This window comes from Oryctolagus cuniculus, chromosome X (genome assembly GCF_051225735.1).
Source record: "Oryctolagus cuniculus isolate XC-2025 breed Fujian yellow rabbit chromosome X, ASM5122573v1, whole genome shotgun sequence".
In the NCBI taxonomy this organism is placed as follows: domain Eukaryota; kingdom Metazoa; phylum Chordata; class Mammalia; order Lagomorpha; family Leporidae; genus Oryctolagus; species Oryctolagus cuniculus.
In genome coordinates this window covers 47,429,514-47,455,084 of record NC_142888.1, presented here as the reverse complement: position 1 = coordinate 47,455,084, position 25,571 = coordinate 47,429,514, and the positions used below count along the sequence as shown (strand labels likewise).

The window sequence follows — 25,571 nt, the reverse complement described above, 5'->3', positions numbered from 1 at the left end:
AGTGGAAATTTGTAGTCCTGTGTTTTGTCTGGGAGCATAGGCTCAAAGAAGGGATAGTTTAGAAATCTTTGCTTCTTTAGTGCACTTTCCAGTCAAGGTCTTCTAAGAAGACAGTTCAACCTTGGGGTCCATGCATGAGCTTCCCAGGCAAGGCTAGCTTATCTTAAATTGAACACAATTAAAACAGCTACTTAACACTCAAGCCTCACAACGGTAATCCACGATTTAAAGAACACATACTCTATCTCAGCAACTATATTAGATGCTCTTCAAACAAAAAAGAAATTTGGTGATAACAGTTTTTAAGGTAGCAAATATTCTACCACTTCTACCAGCAAGGAAAGAGTAGGAAAAAAAAAAACCTAAAACCTAAAACCCAAACCAAAACAAGACGTAATTTGTTCAAGTTCACAGCCAGTACATAGCTAGGATTTCAAACAAGATAATTTGATTTTAAATATACTGTGTATACACAATCTACTCAATCACCCCTAATTAATAGTTGCAATTTACTAATGTGCCAGGTTCCCTACTATGCAATTTCCAAATATCATAATAATCTCAGAAATCTTACAACAAAATTTATCTGACCAGGTGACTTAGCAGGGTTCCTCACACTGGACAGGAACTCAATCTATTGAATAAACAAATTATTTGAATTAGTAAGTGATTATAGATAATGTAACAGTTCTTATGAATGTGGTAATCAGCCTTCTTTTGAAGCTATTCTTTTGAAAAACTAAAGGTCGGAGATCATTTACCCTAGCAAGGTAGATGGCTAATTGATTTGACTTGCAGACTTGTTAATATAAGGAGAGGGTTTCCCATACTGGAGGTTGGGTCATAGAAAGCCAGAAAATCTACAGTCATATACATTCTGCCATGGTCATTTGCACTAGGCTGTTTTCAAGACCACCAAATTGGAAATCAGAGAGTCTGCACTCAAGTTCTGGTTTGATGTATTAAGTGACTAGCGGAGCAAGTTAGTTAAGCCTTCGCATGTGAAATAACGGAAATAACATTCTCTATGGTTCCTAGTGCTGTTGTTAGGATTAAGTGGGATCATATATAGGAAAAGACTCTGTATCTTATAAAATGAGACATGCCAAGTATTTAGAAGCTGCTTGTAAAGATTTAACTTTGGATATCTATCAAACACATGACTTCAAGGAATCCAGCTGAGTGAGTGATAAGAATTAAAGCAAATTTCTCTTTTGTTGGTCTTTTTCTTTCCTCCCTGTGTAAACCTTCTGTTTTAACATGGTGTATATCCAGCATGATTCCTTAGGCCTTCTTCTCAATGACATTTTTTTTTTTTTGACAGGCAGAGTTAGACAGTGAGAGAGAGACAGAGAGAAATGTTTTCCTTTTCCGTTGGTTCATCTCCCAAATGGCCACTACGGCCGGTGCGCAGCGCTGATCTGAAGCCAGGAGCCAGGTGCTTCCTCCTGGTCTCCCATGCAGGTGCAGGGCCCAAGCACTTGGGCCATCCTCCACTGCCTTCCGGGGCCACAGCAGAGAGCTGGACTGGAAGAGGAGCAACCGGGACAGGACTGGCGCTCCAACCGGGACTAGAACCCGGGATGCCAGCGCCGCAGGCGGAGGATTAGCCTAGTGAGCCACAGCGCCGGGCCCCAATGATATTACTGGCTAGTCAACCTCAGCTTCCTGTACTGTGAAAGTGTTAGTGATGGTCTAGTGCCTGCAACTGGACTTTGCGAGTTGAAAATACAAAATAGGGGCTTCATAGCCAACAGGTAATGTCTTCAAATATAACAAATCTACGTCTGATCCAAGTGGTCTTTAGTGAACACTGTAAAGCCCAGGGCTACAGAACTGTTGGGGTGCTTCAGAATACAGGTAACTTGGAAGAAATGTGGAATTAAGAGGGGCTCTGGGCTCAAGTTCTTGCCCTGCTACATTCTGATTGCAACTGTAAGCCAATCACATCACTTCTCAGCACCCCAGCACCTGTCTGTAAAATAGGAGACAGTACCTCTATTTTGTAGGATTCTCATGAGGATCAAATCAGGTGACACATAGGAAATTGCCCTGTTTACTATAAATTTCCACCTGAATGGCAGTTATTATTAGAAGGCAGGTGAATCATTGACTCCACAAGAGGTTTGGTTGTTCATATTTCAAAAGAATCGTTGAATAATTAATCTCAGGATTAGATGAACCTCTAACGAACACATGCTTCATTGGTTTTCAAACTTGGAGCTAGAGCTCCCTACAGCTCCAAGACTCTTCAAGATTGACCTCAGCCTTCCCTGGGATAGTGAGGGAGAGAGAGCCAGAGCTGGTGCGGTCCAGGCCACAGACTATGTCTTTAAATCTGAAAGCTCCACTTTGACCCGTGTGTAATGCTTTTGAGAAACAAAGTGCTTAGCTACTAGAACAAGGTTTGTGAATCCTTTAATCGAAGGTCTCTAAGGTTTCCTTAAGCGGCAATACTTTAACAGATTTGTTTAAATAATAGATGACCTACTGAAGAATTGACTTCTCCATCACTGGAGATATCCAACCAGACATTAGGCAAATACTTGGTAATTTGTTTACTAACCTAATAATTTAGTCCAAATCACTTTTTATACATTATTCTGACAGAGAAACAGACCCATAAGGGGAAGGGTCACACCATGAGTTTTATCTGCAGAGCTAAGACTAGAAATGAAGTGTTCTAACTCCCAACTCCATGTGCTTTCTATCATACCAAACTAGAAGAGTGCCCAAGGTGTAGCTCCTTAAGGGGACACTGAAGTCAGATTGTTAACGAGGCTTGAGATTATATTGAAGGTGAGCCTATGTGTACATACATAGAAGGGTACCCTAAGACGCATGTGGGGTATGTATATGATTTGTGGTTATGGGAGTTTGCTAACCATGACTGTGAGTTCAACAGGAAAGCATGACCGCAGGACATCTACGTGAGCCATACAGGATACTCCATGGTGCTGCCTTCCTATGTGACTTCTGAGACTCCATTCCCTTATGTTTAAAGTGAGGATTATAACAATCCCTTCCCCATAGAGTGATGGTGATGACCGCATGAATAAAAGGGCAGGAAAGTACCAGACATGCTGCCTGGCCCTGGGAGTATTCCTTAATGTGATCTCTCTTATCCCATGCCATCAATTTCTTTTTCCTTACCAGGCAAGGCCTTGGCCCACTTGACCACATGGACAAGTTGTCTTTCGCCCAGTTCATTGAGGCTCGAGAGCAAGGCTGCGAAGGAGTCGGGCTGATTGTTGTCGTGTCCAGCACACACCACACCTGGCTCAATGGCTTCCAGGACATTGAGGAAGATGGGCTGACACTCATAGCCTTCCATGTGTGATACTGTCAGCTTCTGAGTTGTGTCTTCAGTGGGGCTGCTGGCACTGGAAGACTCGCCTTCCTCTTGCAGTTTCAGATTTCCAAGTTTCTTCAGCTTCCGTGCTGGTTGGAAGGAAGAGACATTTGAATTTATTATCATCAGCGGCCCCCGAACACACAGCACAACTACTCTGTTTAAAAGCTGCTTGAGCTAAGAAAATAAGGATGCACATTCATCCTTGTCACAGACTCGAAACTCCTTTAGGACAGATGTTCAACACTAGTTGAATGAAAATTAATCATCCCAAAGTAAATAAATGACTATCCTCCTGTAAAATGAGAACCATGTCAGGAGGCATTCGTTAGAAATGACAAAGATTACGTTATTTAAAATAACAAAAGTAACTCAAAGCTCAAATCTTAAGAACTATCCTTCACACGTACTCACACACCCATTTTTTTAAAGATTTATTTATTTATTAGAGTTACACAGAGAGAGAAGGAGAGGCAGAAAGAGAGAGAGAAAGAGAGAGAGGGAGAGAGAGAGAGGTCTTCCATCTACTGGTTCACTCCCCAACTGGCCGCAATGGCCGGAGCTGCGCCCATCTGAAACCAGGAGCCAGGAGCTTCTTCCAGGTCTCCCACGCAGGTGCAAGGGCCCAAAGACTTGGGCCATCTTCCATTGCCTTCCCAGGCCATAGCAGAGAACTGGATCAGAAGTGGAGTAGCCGGGACTCTAATGGGCACTCATATGGGATGCCGGCACTGCAGACAGCGGCTTTACCTGCTTTGCCACATTGCGAACACCTCCCCCCAACACACACAATTTAGAGGTCCTTGGCATCCCCATGTTTACACTGTACTATTTTCCATAGAATTTATATTGACAGAATTATAAATAATTTAAACAATCCTAACTTTGAGGTCTACACAGGCAGTTGCACTAGAGTGGGTCATAAATCACTTATTTCCAATCCATCTATTAAAGTAATAATAATAATAAATTAATAAAAGTATAAACAGAATTTGATTACTCAACTGAAATGGATAACTATGAAAAACTCTATGGCTCTTTTGTTCTGGTTCTGCAGAAAAAAATATATATATCTGGAACTGACTTGGTTCTAATCAGAAAAAAAAGTCTTGTTGTGCAAACTCCAATTGCAGTGTCACTGAGTAAATTGATGTAGGAATGAATCACTTGTTTGAATTGTCACCTAAGGTAAGGAAGAAGAAAATGGTGGGATTGGTGGTATACGAGGAGAAAGAACTTGTTTCGGGAAAATAACAAGGAAGCCTGCAAATTAATTCTAAATGCAAGATGACCTCATCCAAAAATCATTCCTGCATGGCTTGGGCACAGGCAGTTATAAGGAGACATGTACACCCACTCCTAATTCCCACCAAGGCTAGAAGGTATGGTGTAGGCCAAGCCCATCTTCTTGCAGAGCTAGCCTGTACTCCATATTATCAGGTCATCTGGTGAACTCACTGCTAACAAAGATTCTCGTTCATAGGTCCACAGGCTGGTGGTACCTGTAGCATCTGTTCCTCTGTTGCAGTTCCCACAAGCACACTGCACTTCCCCCATCACTAGTATTTTCCAGCCTTGAGCTCAGGACTTTGCAGACCAGGGAGTCATCCTTCCAGCTCAGAAGAGATGCGTAATTAGGCATATGCTTGAGGTGACTAAGAGAAATAAGGATAGCTACTAGTTTTTTTTTTTCATGCCTTTCTATGTACCTCACTTTGTGAACACGCTCTATCATTTAATTACACAGTGATCATAGAAGATTAGTTATATTTCTTTTCCTGGTTTGCAAATGAGTACACTGACATAACACAGTTATCAGCAGGGGAACCCAATACTATGAACCTGCTCTGCTAACTAAACAGTCCATTTTCCCTGTATTATATCATTTTGCCTCCCTAAGGAGTCTGAAGCCCTGACTACTCCTTCTGTCTAAAAGCAGAGTTGAGGAGTGGGGCTGCGATTTTATCCTCCTTGCCTTGCACCTTTATCTTTGACTCCAAATTTCAGTAATTAGCATCACATACAGAAGGCACGAGACAAAAAGCTATGAGAATACTGCAGTCATCTGCCCAAACAGAGACAGATTTAAGGCAACACTGTGGCTTAAATATTCACAGCATGAGAAAACAGGAATGGTCTTAGAAGTTACCTAATCGGGACTGTTGTTGTGGCATAGAGGGTTAAGCCTTTGCCTGTAGCACCAGCATCCCATATGGGCACCGGTTCAAGACCTGGCTGTTCCATGTCTGATCCAGCTCCCTGCTAGTGTGCCTGGGAAAGCAGCAGAAGATAGCCCAAGTGCTTGCAATGCTGCTACTCATATGGGAGTCCCAGAAGAAGCTCTTAACTCCTGACTTTGGCCTGATTCAGCCCCAGCCATTGTAGTCATTTTGGTGAGTGAACTAGCAGATGGAAGAATCTCTCTCTCTCTCTCTCTCTCTCTCTCCCTCTCCTTCTCCCTCTCCCAGTCTCTGTAATTCTGCATTTCACACAAATAAATAAATAAATTTTTTTAAAAAAATTATCTTATCAAGGCATCTCTGATTAAAATACCTTCAGGGTGTAGACAGGTAATACAGTGGTACATGTATGTGTGTGCATGTGTGTGTAAGGAAATGGCTGCTTAACTGGAATGAACTCCTTTCCTGCCTTCCTGCTTCTGCATACACACACACATACAGGCACACACACACAGCTACTAGACGTATGTGGCTATTTAATTTAAATTATATATAATCAAAAACATAGAAGGTATAATCTCTCAGTCTCAGTGGTTGCACTTCTAGTGTTCAAAAGCCACTAGTGGCTGCTATCTGGGAAATCACATGTAGAAAACATTTTCATCATCTCAGGAAGTTCCATTGAAGAGTGCTATCCTCTGGGGCAGTTGTCCATTTACCATATACCCTATTAAAGTTATTGGCAATGAGGAAAAGAATCTAAATGAATACATAAGACTCAATGGGCTTTGTAAAAAGGTGGAGAGCCACACAGAGCAACTGGTACTGGGACAATCAGTGAGATAATATATGTCACTTCGATTCTTCCACCAACAGTTCCAATCTCAGTGGGGTGATGACTCGTGGCCCTAAGCAAGCTCATTACAAGCAAGATCAATATGTGTAGAAACCCTACGGAGAATCCATCAAGATGAAATAATTCCGCTTTTGCTGAGTAGTGCCAGTGAGAAATTGGCTAGTGATTTTACATCCTCCTCTCCTAGACCTATAAGGCATCTGCTTGAAGTAAAAAAGCCACATTGCCACTTGCCTCTAAATCTCAGTAACGTGCTGTCCCTTTGGCCACAGTGGCCCAAGTTGCACCAGGTGTTCTGGCCTTTCTGCCTGAAGAGGATGACTGTACTGAACATAATTGAAATCAGATTCCATTCATTCTGCCGGGGAATCCTCTGTTCTCTTTCTGCACCAGAGGCCAGCATGTTGCTAGACGACTTGGAATGCTGGACAATGAGGATTGCTAGCCTCAGCTGTTACTCAATGCCCAAGGCCTTGTTTTCTTCTATGAAAGCCACCCCTACACCCCTCCTGTCCCCTGCACCTGAGCCCCAGAGTCAAATCTATCTCTTTCATATAAGGCACAGGCCAGTTAGCCGCTATGTCAAGGCAGAGATTCATTGACTTAGGTTGAGTGATACAACAAGAAAAGGAGTATTCAAGGTGAATGAGTGTATGAGTTACTCTGCATCTGTCTTTCAGTTTTAGGTCTTAGCAGTGACACAAAACGACTACTGGCAACGTACTTCCCTGTCTCCATCAGCCCTTTACCATATTGCCCATTGGAGCACTTGGCCTGACACGATGTTTGAGTCTCATGGAAAACTCACTTTTCAGTCCTAGGGCACGATATCCTTATTGAAGCTGTCACTATAACACCAGATAATGATTTTTCTTTTAATTTAAAATTTTGTTTATTTATATAAAGGAAGAGGGAGGGGGGGAGGGAGGGAGAGAGAGAGGAAGAGGGGGAGGGAGAGGGGGAGGGGAGGAAGAGGGAGAGAGAGAGGGAGAGGGGGAGGGAGAGGGGGAGGAGGAGGGAGGGGGGAGGGAGAGGGGAGGGAGAGGGATAAAGATTGATTTTGCATCCACTGGTTCACTCCCCAGATGACTGCAACTTCTGGGGCTGGGCCAGCACAAAACCAGGAGATCAGAACTCAGTCTGTATCTCCCATGTGGATGGCAGGACACAAGTTACTTGAAACATAACCTTCTGCCTCCTAGGATGCATATTAGTAGGAAGTAGAATCAGAAGCAGAGTAGATGGCACTCAAAACCTAGAGCAGTCCAAGCAGCATTTTAACTATTGTTTCAAATGCCCACCCCCAGGATTTTTCAAATCAAGTTCCCCAGTGTATTTCTGATAAGGAGCAATTTGATTAATTTGTAATTTCTCTAGCTTCTGTGACTTTCTGCTCTGTTCTAGCTTCATTTCTTGCCATCCCAAGATAGAAGGCCTTCTCAACAATGGGCGAGTGAAATTTCCAGTCTTAGAAACTTTGAATCCCTCTGCATAGGATCAAGGATGTTTCTCTTCCCCAGATTTCAGTACAGCGTTTGGAACATAAAAAGATCACTTTTGTGTTAGGATGACTTCTATGTTGGCCCCCAACATTCTGAGATTCTGAAATACACATATATTCTAGTTATTAAGTCAAACATTGATCTAGATATTCTTGTGAGATGACTGGGCAGATGCAAGCTTTTAAAAAGTATTTATACAAATTAATGGTAAAACTACTAGTCAAACAGTACTCTAAACTTTGTGTGTCTGTGTGGGTGCAGTCTGTTGAAATCTTTACTTAGTATATACTAAGTTGATCTTCTGTATATAAAGATAATTGAAAATGAGTCTTGATGAAGAATGGGATGGGACAGGGAGTGGGAGATGGGAGGGTTGTGGGTGGGAGGGAGGTTATGGGGGGGGGGAAGCCGCTATAATCCAAAAGTTGTACTTTGGAAATTTATATTTATTAAATAAAAGTTGACAGAGAGAAAGCTCTATCTACCGACTCACTCCCAAAATGCCCACAGCAGTCAAGACGGGGCCAGTCTGATGCTGGGAGCTGAAGCTGGGAGCCAGGAACTCAACCCTTATTTCCCACATGGGTGGAAGGAACACAATTACTGGAACCAGCACCACTGCTTCCTGGAGTCTACATTAGCAGGAAGCTGGAGTCAGCAGCCTGAGCCCAGTACTGAACCCAGGTACTCTGACATTGGACTCAAGGCTAAGTGCCCACTCAGGCAGATATAATTAAGGTCCAAATTCATTTAAATTTTAGGGATAGTTATATTTTGGTGAACCTGACATGATCAGGTGAATCCTTAAAAGGGACTGGGCTGTTCCTGAAGACACTAATCATAATTAAACACAAGGACGATCTTCTAATTCTTGCTTTGAAGGTGTTGGGGCCTCCATGGCAAGGGAAGAGGGCAGTCTCTGTGAGCTCAGAGTAGCCCTTGACTGACAGCCAGCAGGCTAACAGGAATCTCAGTCCTTCAATCGAGCCTGGAAGAGGACTCTGAGCACCAGACTAGAACACAGCCTGGAGACTTCTGACACATAGAACTGTGAGTTGATAAATGGGTGTTGTTTAAAGCTGCTAAATTTGTGGTAATGTGTTATGCAGCAAAAGAAAATGAGTAAAACCGCCTTATAGAAATGTGGTGTTAAGTGAAAAGACGGGGTTTTGGAGTCAAACCTTCTTGGGTTCACCGCCCAGCTCTGTCAGTTAGTAGCTTAGTAACTAGGAGCCCTTTGTTTACCTTCTCTGAAATCCAATTTCTTCCTTTGTAAAATGGGGATGCTGCCATCTATCTCTTAGGACACTTATGAGAACTAAAGGAGAGAATATCTAGCACATAATGAGCCCTCCAAAATGTTTTTTTTTTTTTTCACTATCCATCCTTTCCCAGAGAATAAGGGGAAAAGCTTGTAGGCGCGGGGAAAAGGGGGAATAAAGGATCGAGAGGGGAGCAGATAGACCAGAGAAGGGAAGGCTGGCACAATATGAAATGAAAAACAACCGCGTTTCTCCAGCACATGATTGCCTATAAAACTAAACCGAGACCTTAAATGGGATTCTACATGCTAAGTAAACATAAAGGTCTGTTTGGTGCAGAGCTCTGAATTCCTTGTGAAACCAGTCCAGGCTGTACTTATAAGAACATGTATGTGTGTGATACTTATAATGCTTAGATCTAGGGGTCATGAATTCCAATGCCTTTACAAGCCAGGCAGATATATACATGAAAATAAAAGTCTATTGAACATAAATAGGAAGGGTTGAGGAGAGTAACAGTGATTGGTGTCTTGTCCAGGCACCAATTTCATAAACAAACATTGTATTGGACAAACAGAATTCTGCAGGTGACATTTAGCCTGGGGAAAACCAGTTTGTGCCCTCTGGCTTAAATAATGCCAGCCATATTTGCATGTATTAGGATTAGAGGGGGGGTTCTCATTATATGATTTTAGGATTGGAAGGTCAGAAGAATACAGGACCAGGAGCCAGGGAACTCACTGTGGTATCTTGGAAATACCTCTTTCCTTTCTGTCTCTCAGTTTCCTTATACATGTAGAATGAGTAGTAGTTAAGAGCAAAGATTCTAGAATCAGACTGTCATGTTTGTAACCCTTGTTCTAATGCTGACCAGCTGTGTGACTTTGGGCCAGACCCAGGCCCTCTGTGCTCCAGTTTCCTCATTTGTAAAAATGGGGATAATAGATACCTGATTATTAAAGCTGCTAATGAGGAACGCAGAAACTGGTTGATATCTGAGAGCAGAAGGCAGATTCTATAACACTAAAAGGACTCTGCAAGACTGATGTATTGGGAAAAATGAACTGAAGTCTTGGAGACAGAATGCATCACTGACATTGAAATTCTAAAATACTCTCACACAAAAAGGGCTTACTATTATTTGGTTACAGTATTCAGAATTTTATGGATGTGTGACCTTGAACAAATCCCTTATTCTTTCCTATATCTCAATTTTCTCATCTATATCATGGTGACAATCTGACCTGACTACTGCAGATGCCAAGTTTTAGAAGGAAATGAGATCTGCCCAGTGAAACTCTTCTAAACCCAGTGCCATTGTATGCCAGTATAGTCAGGTTAAGACTTCTTTCACAAACGGATCTACTAGAACACTTTCTGAAAACCAGCCTACAGTGGCAGACTATAAGAATTCCTTTCTATCTTGGGCAATTGGCATAAAATCAGAAGCTGAGGGCCAATCAGACAGGTTTTAGAATCCAAGCATAAGAACAGGATCTATCTCACAAGGTTGATGGGATTTTCCAAATGGGAATCTGTGGAAAATGCTTAGCAAAGAGTAAATTCTAAAGACAGCACTGATCTCTTTTACTATTTCTAGTTATTGAGCCTCATATAGCTCCACTCATGCATTTTATACCAAGCAAGCAAACTTCTTTCTGACCAAGCTAGATAATTTCTACTATTTACTTGTTGAATAGTATGGTTATTGGTGCATTAAGCCTGTGATTATAAAGTGGATTGAAATTATGTTTCTGCAAAAATTAAAGAAAAAAAAGAAATGAAGGAAGGAGGGGGTTGAGGGAAGGATATGTGGAAAGAGGAAAGTATGATTGTCTTAGAATTGTACCTATGAGGCCGGCTCCGCAGCTCACTAGGCTAATCCTCCGCCTAGCGGCGCCGGCACACCGGGTTCTAGTCCTGGTCGGGGCGCCGGATTCTGTCCCGGTTGCCCCTCTTCCAGGCCAGCCCTCTGCTGTGGCCCGGGAGTGCAGTGGAGGATGGCCCAGGTGCTTGGGCCCTGCACCCCATGGGAGACCAGGAAAAGCACCTGGCTCCTGGCTCCTGCCACCGGATCGGCACAGTGCGCTGGCCACAGTGCGCCGGCCGCGGCGGCCATTGGAGGGTGAACCAACGGCAAAGGAAGACCTTTCTCTCTCTGTCTCTCTCTCTCACTGTCCACTCTGCCTGTCAAAAAAAAAAAAAAAGAATTGTACCTATGAAATCGCTTCTATTTATATTAATACAAATTAAAAAAAAGAAAACAGTTTCCACAGGGAATGGAATCTAATAGGAGAGAGGATCATCACAGTTATAAGGATCCCCAGATATCCACCTAGCACAGTAGTAGAATTCCAAGCATCCTACAAGGGTTTTGGAAGAGCCGTGAGAAGAGGTGAAGTGGACATGAGCATGTGACCCCAAACACCCCTCCTTCTTTCAAGCAAGGGTAACAATCCTTTATTCTCTACCTTTATTTGTGGAGCTGTGTCAGACTTCATTTGAAGAAAAGGTTCCATTTCCAGAAAAAGAGTTTTAAAGACTTTTGTTTATCCCTTCCTCTCCCCCCCCAAACCAATCCTTCTTTTAAAGGTGAAGAGACTGAAGGCCAAAGGTAAGCCTTGCCCAAGGTCATACAGCTAGATAGTAGCAGAGAGGGTTGCAGAACCCAGGTATCCTGATTGAATAACAGGCTACTGGAGAGGAGGCTGAGTAGTAGGAGTTGGAGATGGGTGGAGAGAACTAAGATTGCCACAAGAGGCAGGGAGCCGAGCCAGTCCTTGGCACACATGGAGTGAGAAATTTTAGTTAGGGGATGTAATCAAGTGGGATTAATAAGTGCATTGCCAAAGTCCCTCAAGCAAGAAGATTCCTTTGGCCTGCCCCTGAATCCCCTATCTTCCCTATAGCCCCCATTCTCTGTCAGAGGAATAGCCAAGGGAAAGAATATCAAATTTTATCTTTCAAGGTTTATGTTGGACTATTTAGTCTAATGGTTTTTAGTTCATGGAGGAGTAAACGTAATTAATAATAGAATGATATGCAATGCTGAACATCCTTGCCAAAGCACAGGATCTGGCAGAAACTATGTCCAAGTCTCCTCTCTGACTACTGAGCCAGAAAAAAGGGGCCCACTGTCCAGATGCCATCCTGAGTGAGGGTCACAAGGTCATTGCCAAAAACCTGCTCATGTGACATGACAGAGTCTGGAAAGGTTTTCACAAGCAGGCTTTTCCACTGGAAAAAGTAACTATGTGAATTTAGAGCATACATGCTTTTACAATTACATTTAAACTGACATTAAAAACAAATGCGAAACAGTCCATGCTGAACAGGTCAGAATGACCTGGAAAGCAAATGAGAAGGGAAAAAAAAGAAAAAAGAAGAAGAAAAAAGGCCTAATGTTAACAGCATTAATTCTGTCAGTCTGTTGTAAATAAGAAAATACCATTGGTGCATTAATGGCTTTATTAAAGGAAAATTTCACTAGCAGGAATATGCAACACTCAAACAAACAGAAAGTATTTATTTTTAAAAAAGAAAAAAAAACAACAAACTACATTAGTCTTTTAATTCACATTAGGGAACTTCTTATTGGCTTGGTGATTAAAAGTGTGCCCTGAGGAGGGGGAAATTCCCCTCCTAAAGTTCTTCCTTGGCTTTTCTCCAGAACATTGCTGAGTCAGGGGAAAGAGAAATGTGTGTGTGTGTGTGTGTGTGTGTGGGCAGAGACTGGAATAAGAAGAGAGTGGGAAAGGCAAGGCAGGAAGAGTACTTCTGACTCTTGTAATTGTCTGCCTCGGGCCTCACAGAGTCAACCTCCACCAGAAGGAAATCTGCTATAATATGGAGGCTCTGAGGCAAAAACCGGGAGATCGCACAAACCCTAAATGCTTCTTTGACATTGGTGCAGTGCTTGGAGTCAGCTTGGAAGAAGAAAGAGGCCTCACATCTGGTGAAGAGGCAAGCATGTGGTGTGAGGGAGCGGTGGGGGAATGCAGGAGCAATAAGGCTAGAACCAAGAAAGACAAGTCTGACTTGTTTTCCTCCGTCATCCTAACTTTAATAGGAAACAAGATAAGTAGGCACTGGTTCCCATGTTTTTGCTTTTCTCCTCCTTACGGAAGGTTCAAATGTGTGTGAGCTCCTGCAAACACAGTCAACGAGACTTTGGGAACAAGAAAAGGAGAAGTGTCTGAGTCTAGTCTCCTGGTATGTTGAAGAGAAAGGCTGGCTGACTTCTCCTCCAGAAGCAGAAATTTGGTCCTTCTTCTCTATCTGTAGGTCAGCTATTACTTTCAGCTAAATGATGGGGTCTAAGACCAAAGGTTGGGTGCTTGGCAGGGGTCTGAAACAATGCTGTCAAAGGAAAACTCTATAAATTGCCAAATAAACAAATAGAGATGGCCACATGAGCCTCAGACAGGCACAGTGGCTTCTTGTCCAAGGCGGAACCTCGAGTTCCATCAGCAAAGTTTCTTCCCGGAAGCACATCATGAGAAGTAAGCAACAGAGCCAGAGCTTCATGGCATCTGTCTGAGTCAGTACTTGGCTTTCATCATATATGATCCAGAACAAATCAAGAGTGCTCTGTCAGTACCAAGCCACAGGATAGGAAATAGCAATCATGATACACAAAATTGTAGGAATGGAAACTGCTGCTACTTCTAGAATGGGTCCTGACAACATCCCTGTGAGCTAGGGAAACACTATTGGTCTCATTGGCTAGCAACAGTAGCCCTCGGTCTTAATTCCAGAGTCTGTATTGGGAAGCAAAAGCGTAAGCTCTTAAACTTCGGACTCTAGGGTTTTCTAGGCTATCCATTAGAGCCCTCCAGAGCCCTCATTTTGAATGAGGCAGTTATGTAAGCTTTCCTTCGGTTTTGAGATGCTTGCAACTGCCAACCTGGAATTTTTCTAATATGAAAGAGAAACACTGGTGAGTTTAACACTCTAAAGATGGGCTTTCACCTAGTAGACTCCATAATTAGATGCCTGGAAGTCAGGTCTTCCGATGTAGGAAGCAACATGGAAAGAGGGGTGGTGCTTGCCATTTTGAATGAGGATTTCTTTTTCTTTATTCTTATGTATCTGTAAAATTGTGATGAGATGGAGAAACAGAAAATTGCTTACTTAGAATTTCTGTCACCTCTTCTGTGTTATTCACGAATATGCTGAAGTGTGTGTGTGTGTGTGTGATATGTATGTATGTGCCTTTCTGCATACAGTGACCAAGAATTGTGGTAAGGGAGGATGTTGGGAAAGAGAAGGGAGACAGAATTTAACAATTTCATTATAGATTCTCAGGGAAAAAGAAAACTTACTGGAGGACGTCTGAATTTCTTGGGCAAACAATCCCAAAATACGATAAACATTATCACTCAGCCTGGAGATGAAAATGCTTTCACATTAATATCTGTGTGCCTGAAAGCCTACTAATCAAAGCTGCATGACTCACTTTCCATCCTGCGGAGAGTTATCAATCTTTCAGTTTCACTGTGGACAGCATGGCACCTTCAGTGCAAACTTGGGCTGATGACCTTTTGCCTTGGCCAGATCCAGATTTTCTTCCTGGTTGCAGATACTACTCCAAGTTTCTACAGGTGCTCAGGGCTTAGATTTTGAACTGCTGACTCTTGGGATGCTGAAATGTTCCTCAACAATCAAGTGTCACTTCAGCACAGAAACATTGGTCCAGTGGGGGATATTAAGAAGAGAAAAGGAAGACGTTTATGTGCCTGACTTAAGAGATCTAAAAGCTTAGCAAGAATTAACTAGACTGAGGAAAACAGAGCCTAATTCTAAACTCCAGGGTGGGGATGTCATTTTCCAGTTTACATCTTAAATAGCTGTTGTCATGGAATTATTATCAATAACAGATGATCTGAAGACTCTACTGACTTCTGGGTGTTTGTGTGTTTTTCTTCTTAGTTCTACTTCTTAGCAACATGATCCCAAAAGATGTGCAAAAGTCTCTTTTAAAAGTGTCTTGTTCGGGTAACTGTGTATGAGTTCAGGACAATAAGAAAATGGTTTGAACTTTTGTAAATTTAAGGACTATGTCCTAGAGTCTGCAGAAACAGGTGGCACTCCTCTTAAATCAAAAGGAAAATGTATTAAAACAAGTAGTTATGTTATCCATGAATATGAAACCTTTTTTTCTGGATTTTTGTATTAGGAAAATTCTTGCCTTTATAAATGCATGGTCTATTGTGTGCTATGTACTCTTAGTTTTCTGTCTACCACTTTTGAAAAACATTGTATGTGACATCATTTTACTTTCTCAAGAGCAACTCAGGGATTATGAGGAACTCAAAGCAAAAGTAAACAACCATAAAAAATTTTACTATTACACTTTAAAAAGGATTTTAAGTAGAAATTTTACAGGTGAGATACTCACTCAAATATTAGATATAGGGTGTTTCAACAGTTTTGATGATTAAAAAATTATTTACCCATAACCACAAATGCCTAAAAGCAAATACTAAGAAACACAGCACAACAAATAAAAGGGTATTTCAAAAGTTGATGGAAAGCAGATTCAAAGATACGTCTAGGGGGAGGTATTGACTGACCTACAGTGAAGATTCTGGATAAGATACCTACATCTGTTATTGGAGTATCGAAGTTCAAGCTCTGGCTCTAGCTCCTGGCTCCAGCTTCCTGCCAATGCATACTCTGGGAGGCAGCAGGTGGCCCAAGTAGTTGGGTTACTGGCACACATGTAGGAGACTTAGACTGAGTTCTTGGCCCAGCCCTAGCTGTTGTGGGCATTTGGGGAGTGACCCAGTAGATGAGAGTAGTCTCTTTCTCTCTCTCTCTCTCTCTCTCTCTCTCTCTCACACACACACACACAAATAAATAAACAAACAAATAAATAAATAAATAAATGTTTTTGGTGCAAAAGACCCAAAATCTTATGCTAACTTTTCCATAATACACATTTCCATGAAGCTTTTGAAGATTTTTATATACATGGATTTCATTTTTTTCACCAAAATAACTTATCTCTCTTTTTAAAAAAGATCATATTTATTTATTTCAGAGGTAGAGTTACAGACAAAGAGAGTGAGAGACAAAGAGAGAGATTTTTTCACCTGCTAGTTCACTCCCCAATGACCTCAAATGGCCAGGGCTGGACCTACCCGAAGCCAGGAGCTTCTTCTGGGTCTCCCATGTGGGTGCAGGGGTCCAAGCACTTGGGCCATCTTCTACTGCTTTCCTAGGCCATAGCAGAGAGCAAAATCCAAAGTGGAGCAGCCGGGACTCAAACTGGTGCCCATATGGGATTCTTGCACGCAAGCAGAGGCTTAGCCTACTATGCCACAGCGCTGGCCCTAATTCTCATTCATATTCTCTCATTCTCTCTCTCTCTCTCTCATATTTTTATTTATTTGAAAGGAAGAGTTACAGAGAGAGAGAGAGAGGGAGAGAGATCTTCCATCCACTCATTCACTCCCTAAATGGCGGCAGTGACCACAGTTGTGCCAGTCAAGAGCCAGGAGCCAGGAGCCAAGAGCCAGGAGCTTCTTCTGGGTCTCTCACCTGGGTTCAGAGGCCCAAGGACTTGGACCATCTTCCACTGCTTTCCCAGGCCATTAACAGGGAGCTGGATTGGAAGTGGAGCAGCCAGGACTTGCAAGGGTGCTCATATAGGATGCCGGTGTGGCAGTTAGTGGCTTTTTAGCTGTTATGCCACAATGCCAGCCCAGATAAATTATCTTTTAATTTCATTTTCCATAAACTTTTGGAGATATCCTGGTATGTGTTGTCCTAAATAACTTGATTTGGAAGAATTAGAGATAGAGTCTCTGATCTCTCTATATGCAAATTCCCGTGAGAACTACAATTATAGAGCATCATAATTGTTTCCCCTCCCCCCTACAAATTGTCGCCAAATATGTACATTAACCAACTGAGAGGTGGCAATCTAAGCCACTGAGAGCAGATTTCAGGGGTTGTTTCAAGGGCAATTCAGAGACCAAATAGCTGAATAAGGAACAAAAGCCACACCGTAATAACAGAGAAAAATGTGCCAGTGTTGCTCAGGAATGCAAAGAAAGAGCAATTTTCACCCAAGAAAGAAGTGGGGAATACAGTGATATGTACTATGTGCCTACTATGTATAAACATCTTTCATACTTAGAGCAATTTGGTAAGAAAGGTTTTATTTTCAAAGCATAGTCAGGGAAATTGAGGCTCAGAGAGATCTAATCATTTGACCAAAATCATCAACATAGTGAGTTGTAGGGCCATGGGTAAAAACAAGTCCTATATATAGCTGAGTTGAAATTTCAACTATTCTATTTGACTTCTATTTTAAAAAAAGCAAACAAAAAACCATACAAAACCCCCAGAGGTTCTGGCTGCCGAGTCACATGTGATGCAAGCTGATGCCAAAATTTGTAGATGATTCTGCTCCTCTGTCCATGTTTAATTACCTAGATCTGTTGGAGTATTCAGGTACCTGAGAACTGTGTCTGAGAAGCATCTGAGTTCCACATTGTTAATTCTTTAGGCCACTCGTTTATACTATCTGCTGAGTAGGAGGTAGAGGGGATTCAATCACTGAGCGACTTCAACAAGACTGATTTCTAGGCCTTCTACTTTAGCAATGAGGTTATGTGATACCATCACAATGTGGTTATGGGAGATATCAGAATGCTACTTACATTGTAGAAAAGGACTATTAAACACTAGAATGGAATGTCTAGATATCCAAAATATTTAGTGGTCACTCTCCATGATGCTGGAAGTCCTTGCATTTCTTTGAAATTAGTTGTCCAGCATGAACCTCGAGTCAGGAATATGCACTTGTGGTGATTACATGACTTGAGCAATAACCATGTTTCAGTCTAAGATGCTTTTGCATTCTCTCCTTGGTGTATGCTAACAATACTATAGACCCAATATTGTTTACTTCAGTGGCTTTGAGAGCCACTGGTGCATAGTCCTGAGGTGTAATTAGGATGGAGTTGTCTTGTTAATTAGTGCACCCCTGATTTATTCTCCCACTGAGAGATGTCACTTGTCTGTAAAATGGATGACCTGGGCTAGTGTTGTCTGTCTACAGGATACAGTCTAATTATATCCAAGTTTTCTAATGTGTATTCCAGAGAACAGTGGGTTTTTAGGTTGTTAACAGGTGTTATGTGCAAAAGGGTGTTCTGGGGTTGCAGTAAATTTGAGAATCCTGAGTTGTAAAGTTATAAAGCTCCTCAGGTTACTTTAGTGCAATCCTTGCTGGGACCTGTGATATGCTAACATGCATTAGGAATTTCTCCAAGTATTCCAAGCGGAGCCATAATTCACAGGTTACCCTCACTTATTTGGCCATACAAATAATTTTTTCACAGAGCATGTCATAGCACTAGTTTTCTCAGAATCCACACTGGGAAACGATGGCCTAGACCAGCGCAAATGGCTTTTGGCATACCAGTAAGCCCCTTATTTAAGCCAGTTGTTCTAGTCTAGGCCAGTGTTTCCTCATGTATGTTGTCAATACTTGCAGTTATCAAACCAGTAACTAGCCCCAGAATGAATCCTAGGTGTTTAGGAAAATTTGATGCTAGAAATTTCTATGCATATTATTATCTCCCTTTCTTAAATATAAGTGCTCAACAATGCAACATTCATGCTGCTACCAATCATCTCAAAAAATAAACATGCAAGTAAGCAAAATGAACTTCAACTTCTCAAAATCCAAACTTAGCATCAGAAGAAAGTTCATTGTTGATGTAGCTTCAGTTTGCCTTCTGCATTTCCCTAGCACAGGCCATATTAAACCACTTGCTGTTTCTCAATAAACCCTTAATATATTCTGTTCATGTCTCTGTGACTTTATTCCAACTGTGCTCTTTTCCTTGAATGCCTTTCCCTTCCATCTCACTAAACTTCTCAATAATTTCCAACTGTCCTTTAAAACTAAGCTGTATTCATTTTCACTGTCTGTATCCTCCTGTTGAACTTTGAGGGTAGCAATCATATTTTATTCTCCTTCTCCAAAATGTCTAACACAGTTTCTGGCACATACTTGGAGTTAAACAAATATTTTCTCCATGAATGAATAGATGAATGAGTAGATGGAAAGATGAAAACCCTGTTTTCTTGGCTGGCTGGAAGGATGGATGAACAGTTATATGTATGAATAAACGCTGTGAAGAACCATGGCATGAGTGGTATTTCAGGATTGGAATTATTCTCTTGCATCAAGGATGTGTGATCTGGATAGGGGAAATACTAGACTTCTCTTAAGTATGGAGCACTGGAAACTTCAAGGAAGTTCAGAGAGTCCATGATGGCATCAGAACATGGCCAGAGGCTCTCTGAACCATTCTCCCAGCTGAAGAATTCATAGAACTTGTTTAAAATCTGCAGATCTCTTAAGCTTTCATTCTTATGTGCAGAGTTCAGTCTCCTAGGAGATTTCTCACATATGCTAGAAAAACATTTGAAAGACATGGTGTATGTCTCAGATTTTCACATATTCTGGGGGCTCTGTGTTCCTGCTCCTCTTCTGGGATTTGGCTGCCACCTAAAATTCCTAAAAGGCCTATAAACTTCCATGGGCCTGGAGAGGAAGGGGTAAACAGAGGCTAATACCAATTACTGAAAGCTGAGAATTCAAGAGTTGGAAAACACAAAAAGAAATGCTGTTTTCAGAGAAGCAGTAGGGATAGTGGGAAGAAGGGAAAGCTAAAGGGAGAGAGGGCAGCAAAAGTAATTTTTTCTTTCTTGTTCCATCTTAGAAACTGAGAGTATATCCTTGGGAGGGGCAGAGAAAAGTGTGACATGGAGTTGTGCATTCGCCCTAATTATGTGCTGTGAAAAAAACCTCAGCTAATTCACTGGAAGGAAGGTTTTTAGCTGAACAGTTATATTTATAAGTGTTTTTTTAGATGAAAAGTAGGAAAGTGTTTAAATTCTTGAAGTAATTAGCAATATGCACTTTTCAAAAGCAGCCAGAAATTAATGTTCCACAAAGAAAGATTTATCTTTTCTGTAGATGGGCAGTTGTGAACCTGGAAGAGGCCTTTAAGGGAATCATTCTGAGAATCCAATCACCTCTACAATCCTTTCAGAAATATCAAGAGCTGCTAAGAATCAAAGCAACAGGGAAGTAGGCCTGGAAGCAGGAAGGAAAAGGCCATATACACCTCTGAGTTGGAAGATTCCACCACCAAACAGTTAATGGAACAAAATAGAGAAAGCTGGATTAGAGATCTTGAGGCCTCAAGAACAAGCAGCCATCAACTGTACAGTGCCAGACAACCCTTCACTCACACACAGAAACCTTTTCGCCCTCCATCCCCTTAATAATCTCCATCCAGTCTACTTTTTGACACATATTATGTCTTCTGCAGGTGTGAATGGAGGTAGCTAAAATTACTGTGCAAAAAAGCACCCACATTTTGACTATCTATACGTTGGGGAGCAGGGCAAAAACAATCCAAGAAAGGGCTGATAAATTTGTAATCCTTTCTAAGTGGCTATAGCTATCAGATCAGTGCCAGAAAGTCCTTGCTGAAACTCGCCACCTTTTACGATGGGAAAACTAAACCTCACAGGCAGGAAGAAACTTGCCAAAGGCCACATTCTTAGTTGCCATTTTCTAATGTATTATGTAATTTTGATTTGAGTGATGGAGAAAAGAAAACAAAATTATATGAATTCTCCTTTGAGGTGATCAAAATGTCTATGTGAGACCCTTGCCAGTGAAGTTAGTAGTGACCTCACTGTCATACTAAACTTCCAGATTTGACTAGTACTTTGTCATTTAGCAGGGATGCTCACACTCACTATGTCATCTGATCATCATTATAAGGCTGTAAGGGCAGAATTTCTGAAGTACAGATGAAGAAGTTGAGGCTCAGAGGAGGGACATAACAAAGAATGGAAATGGGCCTTTCACCCAAGTATGCCTGATTGCAAAGGCAAGGCCAGTTAGACAATATCAAGAATCCTTGTATCTTTTGGGCAGCTGCAGGCTTTAATACTTAACACAGTATCCTGTCTACAATTGACACTCAGTAATACCACGTGAATAGAACTGAAAAGAAAGCCAGCCACAACACTTCTCAGTTTGTCTTCATTGTGTTGACTAAGTCCACTCAGATTGGAGCACTCTAGCTAATAAATCAACCTGAAAAATTATTGTATTTCTCTGTGCAATGAATCAATTTACAAAGTTTTGTCTGACTGCTATATGGCATAGTGAAATTATCTATTATACACAGGCTCCTTTTCAAAAGATGTTCACTGAAATAATTTCACAGGCTGCTATATAACACAGGATATTCAACAAGACATGGAACTAATTTTAAGATTTATATTCACATATTTATGAGAATTTCTGTTATCACTAAACTTTACCTTCATCAATGTACATTTGCAATTCAAATAAGCAGATGGCAAGCCAAGGAGTTCTTCACCTGGGAATTCCTATACTTTCCATTTAATTCAGAGAAGGCTAAATAATACACAGTTCTATGCATCAGAACCCTCATTCTGGGATTACAATATTCATTTGAGCAAACATTTCCTCTTGTCAATTACACCCTTCCTGGATTTCTCTCTACATCCCCTCACCCCAGTACTGCCTCTTTCCCTCCACTGCAGACCACAATTACAGGGCTTCCTTGGAGTACACCAAGTAAAGAAAAACAAGGTTAGGCTTCCTCAGATATTTGACTCTCATTTGATAATGCTGCCTAGAAAGCCACTTAGAGAACCTGCCTGTGAAGTCTGAGAGTACTAGATGTTATTCGAGATGCTTCTGTTGATACTACCTCAGGTGGAGCCTGGGTCAACACATGTGCAGTACTTTGGCCTGCTTAAATATGACTGACCTATATGGAGGGGAGGGTATAATTATACAAAGTCTCACACATGGCCCAGGCCAGGGTTAGGAAAGTAGCTGCTATCTATAGATGTGCACAAAGGCAGACAAAGTATTGACTACCTCACAGAAAGCTGGACACAACTGCTGTAAATTACCCTTGAGAACAGAGGTAAGAGGGTCAGATTCCAGGCATGTGGGTGTTAAAAGCTGATAATGAATAATCAGGTATGTGGCTACAGTTTTGGGCACTGAAAAATAGGCTTTCCTTTCTTCGGGTCCTATTCATAAATGAAAGTAGACTAATGAGCTTGCTTTTCTCATGAAAGATGCACCTTTTAGAAGCAGCAGGCAGCAGGGAGGACCCTGGCATTGGGCAGATATAAACATGAATAAATGAGGAAATTGGAGGGGGAAATATTTGTCACTCAACTGATGTCAAGCCTTTCTGGAATGGTGACAGCAGTCATGGTGAGACACAGGCTCAGGGGACCGAGATCCTTAAGATAGAGGGTATGACCTTAAAAAAGCTGTATCTTCCTTCTATCAAGCTTCTGTACTACTGAAAATGCTTTTGGAAACCATCAATGGGTTTTCAAAGAAAAGGAAATGATTAAAAGGCCTGCTCATTCCTAGTAAATGTAGGAAAGGAAATTGGCTGTGTTTGGCAACCTAGTCACAGTCTCCAAAGAGCAGCAGCTTGCCATTCCAGGTGGCCAGTCCTACAACATGGGCATCAGTTAGCTGAAGGATATTCCTGGGCATTCAGGGCCAGCCTGTGCTTGGGTCATCCTGCTCTTGTGGCTGATCTTGATTTCTTAGTTCCCTCATCCTAACTAACACTGAACCACACTGGTCAGTATCCTTATGTTCCCTGAGGAACTCTTCCTCATCAAGTCCACACTCATACATCCTCTGTTGGTCCTTGATCCCCAATTGTTGCTTCCTGTTCATATGGTGAAAATCAGAAGACACAGTGGCATTGTTTAAAAAGAAAGACAAGATACCAACTAGCTGATGGCCACTTTGGCTATGAAAGGATCAACATGCATCTACAGCACAGCTGGTCTCCTTGGAAGCATCAAAGAGGAAAATTTGGCTGAAAGAGAGACAGAGAGCAAGGAAGGGAGAAGAAGGAGGAGACAGAGGAATGAAAGTATCATACCTCCCAGAGTCATTCCTGCTTCGTAGCATTTCCGGAGACGGCAAGAAGGACAATTTTTCCTTCGGAATTTGTCAATGGTGCAATCATTTCTGCTGGCACACAGGTACTTCTGTTTCCCTGGGAAAACAAACACGACAGAAAACAGACATGTTAATGCACTTCCAGGGCCATCTCACTTTGAGTATTTCTACACAGAAAAGACCTGAAGACATATCCTACTAGATGAGAGATGTGGACAGAAAAGGTCCCAAAATAGTCTGATCACATGGAATTTATATTGAATTCAGCGCTGTACTCATATTGTTTGCTTTTCATTGGCATTCTCTGAAGGGCTAAACAATTCAGATCCTGCTGATACCTCCATTATTAGGACTACTCAATGGTTTTGGGGGAAAAAAGATGCTTTACCTTTACCAAATGCCAGAAATATCTAGAAGAAAATGATCAATTGTGGAAATTGTTACTCTTTCAACATGGCACAGCAGAGGCTATGCTAAATCAACGTTGCCTCCCTCTGACACCTGTAAGCATGCATAGGATTGTACTCAGGCTAGTAAGATGTTTATTTTTCAAGACACAAGTACAGGCAAAACTTTTATAAAAGACAGCTCCATGGGATTTCTAACTAGTTTTCAGTTCCAGGTGGAATGACTACATCTCCAATCTTGCAGGTAATAAAAATCAGAGATAAAACCCACTCTTTGCATGGTGAAACACCGAAAGTAAAATGGAGTCCTCTGAAGCCAGTAGAGGAATAAAGGAATAAAGAACACTCATATGATGGCTATAGGTATGCATATACACAGAAACACACACACACACACACACACACACAGAGAGAGAGAGAGAGAGAGAGAGAGAGAGAGAGAGACACTCAAATCCAAAGATCCTCATATTTGATCACAGCGGCTCAATGATGTGGAGATCTACCCAAACCACAAATTTCACTCAATACTTTGCTGTTTTGTTCCCACTGCAAGCCTGGCACACACTAGAACCCCCAGTAAACATGGCAAGAGATGTGAAGGCACACAGAGTCACAAGCATAAACAGACAAAGAGAAATCCCCAGCTGCTCTGAAACATGCGGAACTCCTCATGCTCAGATCCCTGCTGCAGCCTGCCCACGTGCACCCCTGCACTCCACTCTTTGGTTCTTCAAGCCCCTGATACTTCTTCCTCATATTTACTGCCATCCTTCTAACTTAATGAACAGGCTCTGGTTTTCAGGAAACTTCTTTTGGCAGAGGAGGAACGTTTGTGATGAGAGAAAGGAGGAAAAACAAAAGATGATTAGTACTTGATAATAGGAAAAGCAACAACTATCCAACATAAATTTAGCTACTGCTCAGTTTTCCTCTCCCTTCACCAGGCCTAGAATATGCACACCAGGTGCAGAAATTCCTCTCAGTTTAGTAGTAATTTTATGTAGAAGACTCAGTATTGACCAGGTCAGTAAAGCATTGCTTTTAAGGGCTACCTGCAAGAACATGGGGTTAGCCTTATTATACAAAGGATTGTTTTTTGCCTTCTTTACCTTTAGTATTATTCTTTTTTAATTTCTTTTTTCCCCTTTTATCCTTCCTTCATCCTTTTGTCAAAGAACCCAAAAATGATGACTCAAAAGAACTATTAAAAATCACAGCAATACAATTCTTCCTTCCAAGGATGGGATCTGGGGAAGTGACTTGCCTCAAGAATGAAGGCATACACTGAATTAGAGGTCTCTGAAGGAAGAAAACTACCATTTATTGGGCACCTAATAGGAACCAAGACTGTGTTGGGGTTTTTACATATGCTATTCAAATGAATCATCTCAGCGGTGCTTTGAGATAGGTACTATTATCTCCTTCATTTAACAGATGAAAAACCTAAGGCCTCTAGGCCAGTACTCTTTCAACCATACTGCAGGATGTTATTTGTATAAAGAGAACACATAATTTGTTAATAGCTTCTTTCCTGTTGCAAACTGAGGACTGCAATGTGTACCAATTCAGCCTTTGGGTGTCTGCTACAAGGCCAGCTCATCACACTGACTACTGCAATAAGCTGCAGTTAGAAGTACTTGACTTCTTTGAGAAATCGTTCATCTTCCACAAGAAAATATTAATTCCTGGACCCTAGTTTGCCAAGAAATGGCTATCCAGTCAGTGGAACGAGGCTCCCAGAGGGGTTCTAGATTGCATTTCTGAAAAAAAGGATCATCTTGTGATTAAGGGAAATTGCAGTGGATAAAGCAAGAAATAGTTGTTTTTTTTTTTTTATTGCAACTCAGATAGTTTCCCGGGGGCCTCTTGGCCTAAAACAAGATGACCTAAAACACAGATATATTTAATGATTTACTCAGAAGTAAGTGCAAAGTCCACCATGACACATGCCACTGTACATTAATTTAAGATTTACCAATCATGTATTAT

General features: G+C 41.6%; 1 protein-coding gene across 1 annotated transcript in view; it reads right to left on the bottom strand.

The window, feature by feature from the left end:
* AR (androgen receptor) overlaps window positions 1–25,571 on the bottom strand; it is a 187,898-nt gene that overhangs the window by 9,870 nt on the left and 152,457 nt on the right. The window contains exons 3-4 of the mRNA NM_001195724.1: window positions 23,156–23,272; window positions 3,154–3,441 (exon numbers count right to left, since the gene is read on the bottom strand). Of these exons, the coding sequence (NP_001182653.1) occupies window positions 3,154–3,441; window positions 23,156–23,272 (405 nt within the window). The remainder of the gene's footprint in view (window positions 1–3,153; window positions 3,442–23,155; window positions 23,273–25,571) is intronic.